The sequence below is a fragment of the Sorex araneus genome, chromosome 7, assembly GCF_027595985.1.
Source record: "Sorex araneus isolate mSorAra2 chromosome 7, mSorAra2.pri, whole genome shotgun sequence".
NCBI lineage: Eukaryota > Metazoa > Chordata > Mammalia > Eulipotyphla > Soricidae > Sorex > Sorex araneus.
In genome coordinates this window covers 45,927,504-45,941,538 of record NC_073308.1, presented here as the reverse complement: position 1 = coordinate 45,941,538, position 14,035 = coordinate 45,927,504, and the positions used below count along the sequence as shown (strand labels likewise).

Below are 14,035 nucleotides of genomic sequence, written 5' to 3'. Positions count from 1 at the left end.
GGTGCTGGGTAGGGCAGTGTCCACAATGCCACTCACCACATCCTTCCGGTCCAGCACTTCAAGGATGTTGCTCAGGAGCTGCGAGCTGGCCTCATGGTCAGGCTTGCTGGAGTGGTCGTCCAGCTGGCCGCTGAGCTGGTCTATGAGCAGCGGCAGCAGCGTGTCTCTGGACTCTGAGGAAGAGCACGCAGAGCGCTCACCAGGCGCAGGGGGAGTGTGGCCCGCATGCGCCACTCCCTCTCCCCCCCTGCTCCCTCTTCCTGTCCCCACTGCTCTCACTCTGAACTGACCTTGCAGGGCTGGGGTGAGCTCCAGGCTGGGGGCCTGGCCCATCAGAGCCCTGTAACTTGATTTTAACTCTAAAAGTGATCTGCATCATAGGAGCATGCGCAAACTATTTCACACACAATACTGAACAAATTTAAGTAATTCTGCATTTTTAAATTTTTTTAAATGTGTTTTATTTGGGATCCGGGGGTCCAAGCAGTGCTCAGGAGGTACAGGGTGATTCTTAGCCAATTACATCAGTGACTCAGTGCAAGGGCCCAAAGATGCAGTGACGCTCAGTCCAAGCAGTGCTGGGGACACCTGGGCCACACGGGGGTGCTGGGCCCTCCAGGAATGCATCTGGTATGTGCCCTAACCACTGTACTCCTATCTCCTAGTCTCTGATATTTTTTGGGGGTTGGTGGTGGGAGGTGAGGCCACAACCAGTGATGCTTAATGGTTACTCTTGGCTCTCTACTCAGGAATCACTCCTAGCAGTGCTAAGGGCACCCCATAGGGTGCCAGGAATCAAACCTGGGTAAGCCGCATGGCAAGAGCCCTACCAGCTGTACTATCGCTAGGGCCCTGGCCCTTTATTTAAAAAAAAAAAAAGTCAAGTTCATACTTGAAAGCTAAGGCCTATGAAACTAATCAAGCACACAAGTGATATCATTTTCAAAATTAAACTAGTTAATGTTTAACAGAGAGCATTTACCATACAATTCCTAAAAATGCTGAATTTTACTATTTATCTGTTTCGCAGCTATTCTGTTTACTTCTGCAGGCCAGTGCAGTTTATAAAAGGAAGTTTATCTCTTTACTACTTCCTTCTGAGATCATCATGATTAAGAAGCATTATGAATCCAGCTAGTCTGACACTAATAAAAATGACTACCTGCTATGCTAGTAGTGCTTCTAACGAGAACCATCCTGGCCTGTTTGTTCTCGGGCTCAAACACTTTGCTCTGCAGTCTCATTTATCCCTTCAGCTTCCCAGAGATTTTCCCAACATGTTAAGATGCGTGGTATTATTGTGGTTTATACTCAAGAACATTCACCGGCTTTGGGGGCTGGACCGGGTCAGACATGTGCCTTCCATGTGGCTCACCCAGGTTCAATCCCAACTACCCCACGTGGTCCCTAAGCCCATGTAAACTGTGAGCACTGCAAGATGTGGCCTCCACCACAAAAAAAAAAAAAGAATATTCACAATAATTTTTTTTTTTTTTGCACTATCTCCATCTACATCTCTCTAACAACTTCTTCTAAGCACAGACTCACAGCGCCAGGAAAACCAGAGCCAGAAGAGGCTGCTGCTAATTTAACCTACTTAAGTCCTTCCTTCCACTGCATTGGAAGCTGACTCTTAGGAAAGGTCACTCATTTGTCCTACGGGCCGGGTGGGAGACCAGGAGGGGTCTTCCTCGAATACCCTAGTGAGCTTCTCGAGCACTGAGAAGTTCTGCTGGTCCTCAGCCCTTCCTCGCAACAGAAACAGGTGCTCATCCTCCGGGACCCCACCCACTTGCTGGTGTTTCTTAAGAAGCTTCCCCCAGCTGCCCCACTCAAACAAGTCTTAAGACTTATTGGGAAATGTCCCACGACAAGTCTGGGACAAGAGCGTAGTGACTTAGATGTAGTGGCTCCTTGCTTGACCCTGGTTAGTTTATAAGTGTTAAGAGATTTCGGGGCTGGGGCGATAGCACAGCGGATAGGGCGTTTGCCTTGTACGTGGCTGATCCGGGTTCGATTCCCAGCATCCCATAGGGTCCCCCCAGCACCGCCAGGAGTAATTCCTGCGTGTAGAGCCAGGAGTAACCCCTGTGCATAGCCGGGTGTGACACAAAAAGCAAAAAAAAAAAAAAAAAAAAAAAAGAAGTGTTTAGAGATTTCTTCCATTCCCGCCCCCCCAACAGTATGCTGGTGGTTCACCCTTCAAAACCCTTTGATCTATAAAGCTTGCCAAATTCTCTGTAAATTCTTGCTCTGTGATCAGTTTTCAACTACTGATAAGCCTAAGCATGGGGCAGTGGGAGGTGGAGAGAAGTATAATTAGCAGTCTGGGGCAGTACAAGTGCAGGGGGCACGTCATATCCCTGCAACTCTTCCTGACCCAAGTGAAGCCCTGCCCCCGCTCCACCCCTGGGTTCACAGGTTGTACTCTCAGTACAGGTCAGATCATTTTTCTAAAAGGTTTCTATTTTGAGGAAGAAGCTCTTTAATTAAGAGACACCTACTGGTGGTTCTAAAGATAAAAGCACACTTGACTTCGCTTACTGCTGCAAAAGGCCCCAACTGATTTTCAGTGCTATGTAAAACTGGTTTCTTTGCTGATGCTGATGGCGAAACAACAACAAACAACCAACAAAGGCGCTATGGAGATTTTCCTTTGAAAGGCCACCTGCTGATGAAGAAGCAGCACAACTAGAAGTGCAGCCTCCGCTGCCTTGGCTGGGTTACCTGACTGTAGAAAAAGATTGCTCTCTACTATCTTGGTCATGCAGTTGAGTTTCTGGCGCACCAACTGGTTGTCAGGAATGCTTTGGATGAACTTGCTGAAGAGCAAACTGGAAGAGAAAGTGCCCCAGTTAGCATTTTCCTTCTGCTGTGTGGAAATTAGAACGACACCACTCCCCAGGGCTGTGAGGCCAGGCCACAGAGCCCCGAGTCTGGAACTCTCTCCCCAAAGATCCCAAGTCTGTTTCTACAAAGCAGAGCCTGTGCTTCAAGTCCAGTACACTTCTTGTAGCGGCCTCTGTTTCGGCTGTCAAAGTGCATCTACATCATCAGTATTTGGACACCAGCCTGGACATGCAATTTTTGCAAAAATTTTTATCTGGCTAGCACCCCCTCCCCCCACACTCCTTCCCCTCCACCCTGATTTTGCATTCTGAGGATCTTAGGTTGGAAGAGTATCATTATGTTCTTGGCTCTGCAGTTAATTTCATGTCTGTGTGTCTTACTTCCCTGAAGAAAAGAGCAAAACTCTGAGAGGAGGGGTGGGCTGCTAGGAGTTGGGTCTTCTTACATATCTTCCACAGAAGCAGCACCAATGGGTGTGTTCAGTTATTACATGACCGAGAATAAGAGCACATGTGCTTCACTGGCAAAGTCAAACCCAAATGCTTTTGCTACTTACCTGAGCTCAACTGGATCAAACACAAGTCTGACATCATTAATTATGCTTGGAAGGTACTTCAAAGCTGCCCCCTGGAAGAAAGACGCTGAAGCTCAATTCAGTTGCCAAGAAGAAACGAACACAGAATTAGCTGTGTGGCCCCCAGAAGGACTGTGCTGGGGTCTTCAACAGGGAACTGGACACAGAGGCTCTCTTGGATCAGAGGAAGCTGATAATCTTTTCTTCTCAACAGTTACAGTTGGAAGATAACATTTTTTTGGTCCTCACTACCAACAGGCATATTTGTCAACTTAAATTTTGTTTTCTACCTAAGGCAGTTAAAATTTACCTTTCTCACAATGTTCTTATAGAGAGAAAAGGAGAATAATGCTCAGATTTTGTGTTTTCAGAAATTGTACACTTTATAGGTGAAAAATGAGTAATGATGGAGCTTGGGGTGCAGGAGAGAAGCCCTGGGTGTGAGCCTCCACTCTATAAATAACAAGGAACAACCACCACCACAGTCACAAAACACTGAGAATGGCGAATATGACGGGGACGCTGGGTGTCCAGGAAGAATGGGAGAACTAAGAATAAAAGCCTGCTGACTGTAACATCTCTAGGCCCTATTGACTGAACTCACGGGGGCCATAAAAAAAATCATTCAAATAAATACATGGATATGCTTGTCTTTGGCAAAGTGATATTTGAGAAGACATAAGCATCATTGACAGTACATAACAAACATTAAAAACAACACATATGGGGCTGGAGCGATAGCACAGCGGGTAGGGCGTTTGCCTTGCACGCGGCCGACCCGGGTTCGATCCCCGGCATCCCATATGGTCCCCCAAGCACTGCCAGGAGTAATTCCTGAGTGCAAAACCAGGAGTAACCCCTGAGCATCGCTGGGTGTGACCCAAAAAGCAAAAAAAAATAATAATAAATAAAAACAACACATAACAAACATCAGAAACATTACATAATAAGTAAAGCAACACATAATACAGAAGCATAAAAGTATGTCAATATCCTCCTCTGTCTTCTAGGAATCATCCTAAAACTTACTCCCAGGAATTCCCTTGGCTGCTCTCAGATCATAGCCAGCTGTGCTTGGTGGCAGCACAGTGCCACCCATGAGGATGCCAGGCTCACCTTGATCTTGACAGCTTCCTCCAGGGGCCTGTCCATTAGCGTATTAAAAGCAAGAAATAACTGGCGAATTGAATTGTTAAATTCATCTCCATCTTCACTCTGGCCATAAAATCTTGACAGGGAAGAAAGGAAACATAGGAAGATATTTTGTCATTAGAAGAAAAAAAAATTTTTTTCCTAATTTGATTTAAACACCATGGCTTACAAGGTTGTTCATTATACAGCTGTTTCAGGCATTCAACGCTCCCACAGTAATCCTACCACTAGTGTGGTCTTCCTTCTACCAATGTCCTCAATCACAACTCCCAAACCTGCCCCCTTAGCAGACACAAAATAATTTATTTTACATCACTTGTCACAACAAAATGGCAAGTGGAATTATCAAAAAAATAGTTCAGTACAAGAAAATGTGTGAAAGTTTCTATATGTCACAATGGTATTATTAAAGTCATTGTCTGAGGGTTTACTTAGCTGTTTGTTGCTAATTGATCAAGAGAAAATTCCAAATAGATTTTTCTGCCAGAACAAAGCTCACGGGTGACTGCTTCGGTTGTGAAAAGGGCAGTCACGGGGCATATTAAGTGGATTCAGCGAGAAAACTGGGTCAAAAAGCAGGGGAGCCATTTGTTTCCACTTAATTCACTAGATCAGTGGTTAGGAAAAGACTCCCAAACCGCCTAATGTTCCGATTTTGGTCCTGGGGAAAGCACCATCCCAGCGGCCTCAGAGCCAGGTCGTCAAGGGGCATTTCTGAACAGAAGGGAGGGCAGCAGGCAGCTCCAGGTCGCAAACGAGTCCCACCTGTCACCCTTCCTGCACTCAGCTGTAGAACCACCATTACGCAGGGGATACCGACATCCCTGATGATCCACATCACGACATTTTACCCTCCAGCACCCTCCACGATCACCCTCCTTTTATGTCACTCTGATCAGTGACATAACCAAACCCTGGTGAACTAACTGAATATTCCTTTTTTGAAAAAAATGTTAGTGAATCGCCGTCAATCATAAAGTTATCCATGATTAAGTTTTGAGTGTACAAGGTCCCAACACCCATCCCTTCACCAGCGCTCATGTCCCTGCATCAGTGTCCCCACTTTCCTCATGCCCCCGGCCTGCCTCTATGGGAGGCACTTCTTTTTTTTTTTTTTCACCGTTTTCCCTATTAGGCATAATGGTTTACAATAATGTTATTGATAGGGCATCATACACACGACCTCCTTCCAGCACCCCGTCTGTGTCCAGAAGATCACTCTCCTCTATCGCTGTCATAGTGATTCTTTGACGGATCCCGCTCTCCTCCCACAGTGGCAAGCTTCCTACTAAAGGCCAGGTATCTGGCTCTTCATTTCTATCGCCACCATGCATTAGTTATTTGCCTGTTGTGTTTCTTTATATCCCACAGATGAGAGAGATCATCCTGTGTCGGTCCCTTTCCCTCTGATTCCTTTTAGTCAGCATGAGAACTCTCCAGATCCACCCATGGATCAGCAAATTGCATGACTTCCTGAAGATTCTTTTTTTGTTTTTATTTTTCCTTTGGGGCCACAACTGGTGATTCTCAGGGATTACTCCTGGCTCTGCACTTAGAGGTCACTCCTGGAGGGGCTTGGGGTGCCAGGATTGAACAGTGTTGACTGTGTGTAAAGCAAGAAAGAACCTTACCTGCTATACTATCTCTCTAGCCTTGAAGATTATAACAATAGATAAAGAAGCTCATCAACTCAGAAATGTTCTGATCTTGATTTAGTCTGCAGATCAGTGACTGTCTTTATGCCCTCTGTACTGCTCAGCTGCAGCTAACCTGCTTCACCTCAGGACTGTGCCAGGATACAGACGCTGAGTCTTTTTTTCTCTTTATAAAGTAATTCAAAATGTCTGATTACATTTAATATTCGAACACCAATCCCATCTCCGTTATACCTACCCACCACCATATTTTGGATATTTCCATCTCAAACTCTAACCCCTGCCCCAGAGCAGAACCGAAATAATTTATTTTGTATTGCTATGAAAAAACTGCTGAAAGTGCTCAAAAAAAACTTTCCTTAGAGGAAAATGTGTCAATATTGTTGTATTTCACCCAGGTGCCATTAAGCCCTTCTATACATTAAGCCCTAAGGATGAAGTCTTGTGTGCTTATCTATCTATCTATCTATCTATCTATCTATCTATCTATCTATCTATCTATCTATCTATCTATCTATCTCTCTATCTATCCATCTATCTATCTATCTATCTATTATCTATCTATACATACATACATACATACATATATACATTTCCTGCTAAGATTGGTCGCCTTCTACCTTAACCCCATCAAAGGTGGTGCACTACTCTTGGAATATGAGTGGTGTTAGCTATGAGATGTCGCAGTCCAGGGATAGGTTTATTTGTGGGTGAGGCTCGGCCCGAGAGTTATTTGAAGAGGGGCTGTGAGCATGGCGGTGATTGAGTTCTAGAGGTTTTTGGCTGCCCAGTCTGGGTCCCTGGGGGCAGGAAGGGGCCTTATCCGACCCTCTCCAGGATGCCCCCGAACGAAACAGCCTAGTGTAGGGTCCGGTGGCATGGCTATGGTGAGTTGTTTTATGCTCTCTTCTGAGAGAAAAACAATAAGTCTCTGCATTATGGCCATTGATGAGATTATCCTGCCCCAGCCAGAGGTGGCTTGTGGGCATGACTGTCAAGTTGCTAGAAACAGGGGGACAAGGGGCAGACTCTGAGTCTTCACTGATAAGGGGGGGGCATTTACAGTACTGTTTATATTTGGGGGGTCACACTGGGCTATGCATGGGGGTCACCACTTGCTCTACACTCAGGAATTACTCCTGGAGGTGCTCAGGGGACCCTATGGGATGCTGGGAGTCGAACCCGGGTCGGCCTCGTATGTTGTGTGGCCCAGCACATGGTCTATTCTGGAAAATGTTCCATGTGCACTGGAAAAGAATGTGTACTCTTTTTTTGGGGGGATATAATGCCCTGTATAAATCTATTAGCTCTCTCTCTTCTATTTCTTCCTTCAAAGCCAGTATTTCCTTGGTGAGTTTTAATCTTCTTGATCTATCCAGAGGTGATAGGGCGGTGTTGAAGTCTCCAACTACTATTGTGTTGTTCACAATGTCCTTCTTAAGGTCTGTTAGAAGTTGTTGTAGGTATAAGTTTGGGATTTTCAATGAAACATCTACCTGAGGGAAAATCTTCCCCCACAAAAAACACACTTGCACTCTCTCCATTACCTGAAGAGAGTGCAATAGTTCAGGATATGAGGCTCATATTCCGTGTTATGAGGAAACAGCTGCTGAATTAAATACACCCTTTCCCAGAAAAACTTGTCTCCCCAGAGCTGTCATTTCCGCTCCCAAAATTCTGCTAATCCAAAAGGTTCTCACATGGATCTTCACATAGGACTTTATATTCTGTTTCCACCTTTAGCCCGCAAGTTCTGAAATTTGGCAAGTCCATACAAAACCCACCTACTCTCAGCGCTGAAGTTCAGCATGATGATTAAGAAAAAACTGAAAAAAAAAAAAAAAGAAAGACAGCAAAGCTGTTTTCTTAGTAAACATTACCTCAAGTAGAGTACTCGAGATTGGATGATAAATCTAAACAAGTACTTTAAGGCTTTCAAAGCAGCAAAGAGCATTTCTGTCTTGCTGGAGTCATCTGCATTAGCCACATAGTAGTTCAGTACCTTGGAGAGTTTCCTTAAAAGGGAGAGAAAGGGGGGGAAAATGTCATTAGGGGCAAGAGGCACTCCAGGTCTGGGGTCAGGTTATAGAGGAAAGGAAACGAGGCATCCCCCACTTTCAAACACTGCATTCCTTCATCCAGTTCTTCTATATACCACATATAAATGAGATCACCCTGTGTTTGTCTTTCTTCTGCTTCATTTAATATGATATCACACTTGACTCCAGAGTACGGGAAAGAGAAGGGCAGGGAAGGAAAGAAACTGAAGGGGAAGAAGAGACAGTCAGGAAGCAGGGGCCAAGGGGATCTGAATATACTGGTGGTGTAAAGGAGTCGTATAGCTAAATATCCAAATCACAGTGTCAACAACACTGAAAACAAGACATCCAAAGATGCCTGCCAAGATGAAAGGTTGGGAATGGTGGTAAGATCTGGAAACCCTAGTGGGAGGAAGACATTGGTAGTGGGACTGGTGCTGGAACACAACATGTCTAAACTCCAATGACCAATGCCATGTCACAATCCTTTGTAGTGCTGCAACTGGGATGATGGTCCAGGTTATTATTTACTCAAGTGAAGCTATTGCCTGCTTGAAAAATGAGGCTTCCTGGGGGGTGAAGGATCCACCACTGGTGTACCTGCTCTTCCCCGGTCTAGAGGGCATTGTATTCATTGTGCCAACTGACGATCATATAACCATTGCACCTCTTTCATGTCTCCAATATTCTGTACAACTTCGGGCTTTCATGCAAAGAAAGCAGAGAACTTTCCTATTGGGCTCAGCAAAGGACACAATAGATGATAGCATAAGGGGCTTGATTGAGCAAGGAACCCTGACGGATTAGTCAAGGGCTATCATATGATCCTATGCAAGCCACACTCAAAACTCTCTTTGCCCACCTCACCTATATTATGCCAGTACTTATCATGGCATTCTCCAAAATAACTGGTACATAAAAGGTTGCACTGTAGCACTATCATCCCGTTGTTCATCAATTTGCTCGCACAGGCACCAGTAACATCTCCATTGTGAGACTTTTGTTACTGTTTTTGACATATTAAATAAGCCATGGGGAGCTTGCCAGGCTCTGTTGTGTGGGCGGGATACTCTCGGTAGCTTGCCAGGCTCTCCGGGAGGGACAGAGGAATTGAACCTGGGTCAGTCGCGTGCAAGGCAAACACCCTATCTGCTGTGCTATCGCTCCAGTCCTACATAAGTGGTAAGGTTACAAATTTCCTTTGATGGAATACAGGGCCACACTGAGCCAAATACTCCAAAGGGAAGCACAAAGTAAACAGAATAGCTTGCTACCAGGGGATTACACAGGGCAAAAGAAGATGGCCCTATGGAAAGGTTGGGACCACTACTAATGTGCAAACTTTATTCTCCTCATAGGAATGGAGTGTTTCCTATGCTTTAACATAGGAAACACATTCTACAAAGCACTTGTGTAGGGTTGAGGATTTGACCCTCATACTTAAAAAACCAGTCCTTCTTTTTATAATATTGATCCTACCAACCACTCTTCCAAAGCCCCGAGGATGGGTCTGTGTCTTTTATTCTGCTCCTAATTTTTCTTAATTCCTCACTTTGGTGTTCTGAATTCTTTTGGGGGGGCCTTGAGGGTGGGGATGAGACTTGGGCCCACACACAGTGATGCTTAGGGGTTACTCCTGGGTCACACACAGGAGTTCATCCTGGTGGTGTTCAGGGGACCATATGGGAGGCTGGGGAATGAATCCAGGGCAGCTGCATGCAAAGCAAATGTCTTAACTGTCATATTATTGCTTTGACCCCTGGTGCTCTAAATTCTTAAAGAAAAATCACTTTCTCTTTTTTATACTTTTTTTTTTCTTTGGTCACACTCAGTGATGCTCAGGGGATACTCCTGTCTCTGTCTCAGGAATTACTCCTGGCGGTGCTCGGTGGACAATATGGGATGCTGGATGCTGGGAATCAAACCCGGATCAGCTGCATGCAAGGCAAACACCCTACCTGCTGTGCTATTCCTCCAGCCCCCTTTTTAATAACTTTTTAAAAGGCAGGGCCTAAAGTCAACAACTCTCCCATGATGAAAATCCATTTTTAGCTAATATTCTCACACAGAAGTTTAGAACACATTTAGTTTATCAGCACCTTCAATCCCTTCGCTTCCCTTCCAAACACGCCCAATCGAGGAGTAAACCACTGATCTTGCAGCCACATGCAGTTTCCTGGAATGCTACTTACACATATGCCAGCGTGGCACTGAAGTGCTTGTAAATGTAGGTTTCAAGAACAGGATTAAAATTCTGGAACTTGATGTCTCCTATTAGTGAAATAATAAAAACCTGCCAACGGGTGAAAAAATATCAATAGATTAGCAATGAACAACCGCCAAGGGTTCTCTCAACAAGCTAGATTTTGACTCTTGATGCTTTTTCCCTTCAGTAGCAGTTCCCACTTTAATATTTCAGAGTTACAGTCAAGTCTTGGCGTTCCCACAATATTTAACACGAGAAGAGAAAATGCTATTGTCAGGCACTTGAGTGACTGCTGTGAAACAACAGAAGGCAACAGCCCTGGCCCTGGGTGCCCAGGTAACTGAAACCGGGGAAAACAATGACCAGAGACAGGAGAAAGGAGGGTGGGGGATGCAGGCTGATTCAAGGATGCAGTCAGGGCCCCCTAGGGCATCTTTCTCCTAAAGTGGAAGTGGACCAATAACTGAGTATCACCTGACTTTTGCTTCTGAATTTCTTCCTCTTACGTTAACGCCTAACAGCTCTGTGTGTGTGTGTGTGTATGGGAGGGGGAGGGGGACTCCCTCTACAAATAAGCACATTATGCCCACTCATGATAGAATACAAAATAAAGGGCACTTGACCTGGGACTTGCACATTTGTCCACTGCTCATAATTTTGTGCCACAGGATTCTGTCTCCAGACCATGTCCCAGAAAACTTTTTCTGAAGTGGGACTGGTGTGATCTCAGTTGGGGGGCATTGCCTCTCTACCTCACATCCTTCACTTTAGTCCACTAAGTACCTTTTGAATTTGCCAATTTCTCCAAGTGACCTAAAGCTGCAAGCAACCTTCTTTCTTGGCTACAGTGTTCAGGTAAAATTCCATACTATACTTGATGCACACAATCATAAACAAACAAACAAAAAACCAATGCTTTGTCTGATTGTGTCAACTCACTCCCACTCCTGGCTTTCCCAGACCCTGACATCATCTGTTTCTATTTGAATTTCAGCTCTTGGAATGAGTTGTGCGTTGAAGCGCTTTGTTTAGCAATTTAAGTGTTTGCTAGGCTGTCCATTGTGCATAATGGAAACTAAGATTCATGTCTGACTTCTGAGCTACCTATTCTAACATGACTACACAAGCACACAAATACAGCAAACCACAATCTTCTTTGTTAATAATGTCTCTCAGTTTATGAGCAGGAAATTTCTAATGTAGAGAAACACCTTGTTTGCCCTAATAAGAATGTACATAAAATTGAAGATTAAACAGGAAACAAGCAAACAGAAGCCTTGAATATAGTCAATTATTTTCAAATTCACTTTGAGTAATTTAGTCTTAAGAAATGATCAGGTCTTATTCATATGTGGTATATATAGGTTCAAGGAAAAGGATTAGACCATCTCTAAACAAACCCAGAGACATGATAAATACAACTGGAAAGGGGATTAAGCGGGGTTTATGAAAAGAGACTGAAATACAGGTAGGATTGGTATACTAGCACTATAATGGTAAAATGACTTCAATACCACTGTAAACTATGATACCCAGGGATATGGTGCTGCCAATAGGTCAACATGTATCTGCAGGGTGAATGCATCAGCAGCCTGATGGTGCCTTCAGGCTTCCTGATAACTCAAAATTGCCACTGTGCCTTTGACCAGAGACCCCAACAACGTGGGACCAAGTTTACCAAGAAATTAAATGGCCAAAAGTTAGGTATATGAGAGCCATGCCCACAAACAACCTTTAGCTCATCTATAGAAGCTCATATTTATTGGCCTTATTTCAGAGACCATAGATAAATCTCAAAAGGGATCAAAAGCCACAGTTAATCTCAGACCTGCGCATGGCCAAACAGACTGGGGTAAATGGGAAGGGGGCAGGTTGTCCTGCTGGCCCGCACAATCAGAGCCCCCTGCAGATACTTGCTTCCACAATCCAAAATCATCGCCATACCCCTGGCCTGACTCCAACGTCTCAAGACAACCCTCGCCAAGAAATAATCTGTTGAAAATTCTAGTATGCGGGTTTTGTGACTGAAATCTCCAGGCTTTCTTAGAGTTGGGATGGGCTACCTCCCCGCACTTCACAATATTCATGGAAGCACTGGCAGTCACCCCCACGAACCAACTCCAACACCATCATGTAATCTCTACCAGCCTTGCTTCAGAAACCAATAAATAAATCTAGAAAGAGATCAAAAGCCACAGTTAAGCTCGAACCCACACATAGCTGAACAGACCAGGGTAAATCGGAGGGGAGTGGGTTTGCCTGTGCCTGCCCAAGCAGAACCACTGACAGCCGCTTGGTTCCACAATCCAAAATTGCCACCATAATCCCGGCCTGACCACTGTCTCAGGACAGACCTCATCAAGATATAGCATTGTAGTACTGTTGTCCCGTTGTTCATCGATTTGCTCGAGTCGGCACCAGTAACATCTCCATTGTGAGACTTCTTGTTACTGTTTTTGACATATCGAATATGCCACGGGTAGCTTGTCAGTCTCTGCTGTACAGGCAGAATACTCTCAGTAGCTTGTTGGGCTATCCGAGAGGGATGGAGGAATTGAACCCAGGTCAGCTGTGTGGAAGGCAAACGCCCTACCCGCTGTGCTATCACTCCAGTCCATCAAGATATAATCTAGTGAAAATTTTGGTATATAGATTTTGTGACTGAAATATCCAGGCTTTCTCAGTCAGGATGGACTACCCCCCCAACCTCCTGTACTTCCGGAAGCCTCAGCAGTCACATCCACACCCCAAAGCTTCCACCCAATTGAAAATCTACTTCAGCCTTACCATCCTGATAAAAATATCGAATGTCCTGAGCAAACACCATGACCTCTTAGCACCTGTATTGCAAACCATAATGAAAAAAAGGAAAAAAAGAGAGAGAGCAAGAAGGAGAGTGTTTCCTATAGAGGGAGGCTGGGGGTAGAGGGTGGGTGGGTGGGGGACTGTGGTAGGGATACAGAGGATATTGGAGGCAGGAAATGTACACTGGTGGAGGGATGGGTGCTGGATCATTGTATGACTGAAAACAAATTATGAACAGCTTTGTAATGATCTATCTCACGGATATTCAATTAAAAATATTGTTTTTAAAAAGTAATGTGGAGTTCATGCCCAATTCAATCAGTTTAATCAATTACTGAATAAACAGCAGTTCTCCTACCCTAAAATAAATAAACTACGATATCTTGTAAAAACATAAATTTTAAAAAAGAAATTATCAGAGAGACGTATTTAAGTATTTATGCAGGAAGATATTCATCACAATTACTGAAAATTGTAAAATAACAAAGACTACAAAGTTGTAAGGATAAACACTAAAGTTTGCTTACCAGTGCATCAAACACAAGAAAATCGTATGTTTCATTGTCAGACTTCTCCATCATTATGTTAAAAAGTGCATCTAGTGTATCTTGCAAAAACTGAAGGTAAGAAAAAACAGTTTATATATTTTTTTTATTCAGCTCAGTATACAGATTTAGGAGTAATTAGGCTTCAACAGAACTAGGTTTCAACAACTTAAAACTAGTATTTAGGTCCTGCTTTGGGGGCAGGCTTT

The 14,035-nt window shown here is 44.3% G+C and overlaps 1 protein-coding gene across 1 annotated transcript in view; it reads right to left on the bottom strand.

Moving 5' to 3' along the window:
* DOCK5 (dedicator of cytokinesis 5) overlaps nucleotides 1-14,035 on the bottom strand; it is a 231,279-nt gene that overhangs the window by 57,066 nt on the left and 160,178 nt on the right. Inside the window, exons 20-26 of the mRNA XM_055144886.1 lie at nucleotides 13,809-13,898; nucleotides 10,463-10,563; nucleotides 8,112-8,246; nucleotides 4,541-4,652; nucleotides 3,407-3,477; nucleotides 2,728-2,834; nucleotides 37-173 (exon numbers count right to left, since the gene is read on the bottom strand). Of these exons, the coding sequence (XP_055000861.1) occupies nucleotides 37-173; nucleotides 2,728-2,834; nucleotides 3,407-3,477; nucleotides 4,541-4,652; nucleotides 8,112-8,246; nucleotides 10,463-10,563; nucleotides 13,809-13,898 (753 nt within the window). The remainder of the gene's footprint in view (nucleotides 1-36; nucleotides 174-2,727; nucleotides 2,835-3,406; nucleotides 3,478-4,540; nucleotides 4,653-8,111; nucleotides 8,247-10,462; nucleotides 10,564-13,808; nucleotides 13,899-14,035) is intronic.